Source organism: Oryzias melastigma, linkage group LG16 (assembly GCF_002922805.2).
Source record: "Oryzias melastigma strain HK-1 linkage group LG16, ASM292280v2, whole genome shotgun sequence".
Lineage (NCBI taxonomy): Eukaryota > Metazoa > Chordata > Actinopteri > Beloniformes > Adrianichthyidae > Oryzias > Oryzias melastigma.
Genome location: NC_050527.1, coordinates 7694826 through 7697861, shown reverse-complemented (window position 1 = coordinate 7697861; position 3036 = coordinate 7694826). Strand labels below are relative to the sequence as shown.

At 39.7% G+C, this 3036-nt stretch overlaps 1 protein-coding gene across 1 annotated transcript; it reads right to left on the bottom strand.

The window, feature by feature from the left end:
• Positions 1-1628: 1628 nt before the first annotated feature.
• Positions 1629-2933, bottom strand: LOC112143546. The gene is made up of 2 exons (XM_024267599.2): positions 2785-2933; positions 1629-2628 (listed from the first exon to the last, which is right to left on the bottom strand). Exon 2 carries the CDS (start codon positions 2614-2616, stop codon positions 2035-2037), a length of 582 nt encoding a protein of 193 aa, XP_024123367.1. The 5' UTR covers positions 2617-2628; positions 2785-2933; the 3' UTR covers positions 1629-2034.
• Positions 2934-3036: the final 103 nt, after the last annotated feature.

Genomic DNA, 3036 nt, shown 5'->3' with positions numbered 1-3036 from the left:
TTACATAAATATTATTCATAAAAAACATTTTAATGCTGAAACTGCAGAAAAATAAATATTTGGTTCTGAAACTTAAACTATAGAAAAAGCAAAAATCAACTTCTGACTCTACATAAGCCTCTATGTGAGCCTGTTGAATAACACATCTTTCAATTGAAAAAATGGGAACAGATTATTTTTGATAACATTTTGGTTCTATGTTTTGAGTACTACTGAGCTCTACTGCCACCTTCTGGTGGTAAACCCACAGTGACATTTTTACACATTGACCTTTGGAGCCTAACACAGATCTGTCTGGGCTTGTTTTTACAGAGAGCATTTGTCAACTGTAGCTAATCAAACAGTTGCCATCAGTGAATATCTCTGTTTTATAGACTCAGTCTTGCGTGACCTTTTCCTACTCGAATTTCTGCTGGGAGAAAGTGAGATCAAAATAACTGCATTAAGTCAAATTTCTCTTCTGCTTTTAGCTTATCAACAACTCTGTTACCTTTTTTCAGGGAGAAGTCCCACAAATACAAAAAAGTGTTAAAATTCTTAAACAGATGAAAGTTATCTTCATCATAGATACATGTTAACTGTGAGAGTAAGAATGTAAAAAAATATCCCAGGAAATCACATTGTATGATTTTTAAATGATGTATTTCTATATTGGAATAGAAAATATGTATTAAATTCCTACAAAGAAGAAGTCACAGACATACAGACCTGTTACTTCTTCTTTGATGATTTCTTGATAATCTGTTCTATTAAAAGGTACATCTCCATGATGAATGAGACCAAAGAGCTGTCAAAGGACACCAGGGGTAAGATTGTTCACCTGATCAAGACTCCGATGAACTAATCTACAAATATAAGCAACTGCTGAAGAAATTATTGGAAAAAAAAAATTACAAGATCTCTGACAGTCTCCCTCCATGGAAGATCTCCCATTGTGGACTTAAACTGTATGGAACCAGCCCAGAACTACACTGGGGGAACTCAACAACCTGAAGAGAGTTGGAATCTTAAGAAGCAAAGGTTACTATTAGTAACACACCACATCGTCATTGATTTAAATCCTGCTGCAGTCCAAAGGTCTCCAGGCTGGTCTAAAGTTCTCTAGAGACCATCTGAAGAAGGATAGGGAAAGAATCATGTGGGCAGATGAAACCAAAATTGGAACTCTTTAGTGTGAACAGCACTTGCCACGTTTGGAGGAAGACGAATGCTGAATTTTGTACCAAGAATGCCATAATCACTGTGAAGCATAGGGGTGGAAACATCATGGTTTGGGGCTGCTTTTCTGCAAAGGGAACAGGGCGACTTTTAAGATAGGGATGAATGAGGCATGAATGGTGAGGTTGTGGGCAAAGATACACACTACAGACCTAATATTTTGAAAAAAGTAAAAACTTGATTGACAAATACTCATTTCATACACTGTAATTGTAAATTAATTAACTTTTTTCAGGGATTGTGACCATTGTTTTCACAGAAGCATAACTAAAATGTTGGTGTGACACAGAATTACTTAATGGTCCGATGAGACCTGACTCAAGAATAATCAAGTGTGAATTTACCAGGTATGAATGTCATTTGTGTAAAATTTTGAGAATCGCTGATCCACACAATGATATTTACACACGTGATGAATACAGATTTTTATTTGTGTTTCCATTTTTACCAGTACCATAAAGAAATGGCGGCTTCCCTCTATTATTTGGAGAAGTAAATGTCAGTCATAACAGTTTAATTTGATTAAAAATAAATCATAAAAAAGAAACCAATTCTTTTAATTTGGCTTTACTGTTTTTTTCATTTAAAAATGTTAAACTATTTAATTTTGTTCAGCAATTTTTTTTTTTTTTTTTTTAAAAAAAGCAACAGTAAAAAGCACATTTTAAAACACATTTTGCTGGTGGTTTGTCAGTTAGACTGCTAAAATACTGGTAAAAAAATTAATTGAATTAATGGGATAATATCCAAGAAACATTAAAATATCCTGAGATAAAACTTTGGCATCCTCTAGTTCGTCATCGGGTAAATTAACCGTCAGAAGACATAAAAAGTGACCAGGAAAGTGAAGATCAACCAGAGCCAGGACATGTTGAAGCTTGGCGCCTGGTTTCTTCTCTGTGAACTCTGGCAGCTCCTGGCGTTGTTACTGGGCCTCTGATCGGTGGGGTTTCCCTCAAAGTGGACGGGGACGCATTCATTCTCCAACACCTCACAGGCCAGGATCAGGTGCTTCTTTTCCCGCTCCACTTTCCTGATCCCGCAGGTTCCTGGAGTGCTCCTCACTGTGATGAAAGTGAAAGGCTGCTGGCTGATGCACAGGTTGTCCTTGAAGACTTTCCCTCCTTCCTCTGAGCACACGGCTCTCACTCTGTCCAGGTCCTCCGGGCGGAGGAAGGACTGCGTGGGCCGGTCGCAGCCTCCCAGACTCTTGATGAACCTCTCCCACTCGTTGTGATCCACAGAGTTGGGAGTACCAGAGGGCAGGTGGCGCTTCAGGAATCTGTTGTACCCATTGTTCCATTTGGAGGGCTGGCAGGGAGCGTCGTTTTTAGCAGACGTTTGCTCACCCAGCAGCAGGCAGAGGCTGAGAGAGACTAAAGCTCTGTGAGCAGCCATCCTCACACGCTCCTGAAGCACAAAATATGCAGTATATAACATAAATATCATGCATTTCTTTTTCAGTAAGCATTACTGTCATTGCATTTGTTACACAAAAGACGAAGGCTGAGGCAGATAAAAACACATCTGTGAGGAACTGGAGAGCAGCTGTGAGAAATTCCCTACCTTGTTTTAGCGGCAGTAGATGCTTCTGTAAATCACATCAGTGACCTGAACACTTCAGCTGCTGGATATGTCTGCCGTCCTGCAGTTGCTGTTCCACATTTCACTTCCTGTGAGCTGAGTGGGAGGAGCCTGTGCACTTCTAGGTCTGTCCAGGTGGCTGTGCTTTAGAGCTGTGGTTCTGAAGCAGGAGTCCAAACTTGTGAGGGCCAACCGTTCCCCCAGCAACCTTTATGTCATTAAAGGCTTATTAAC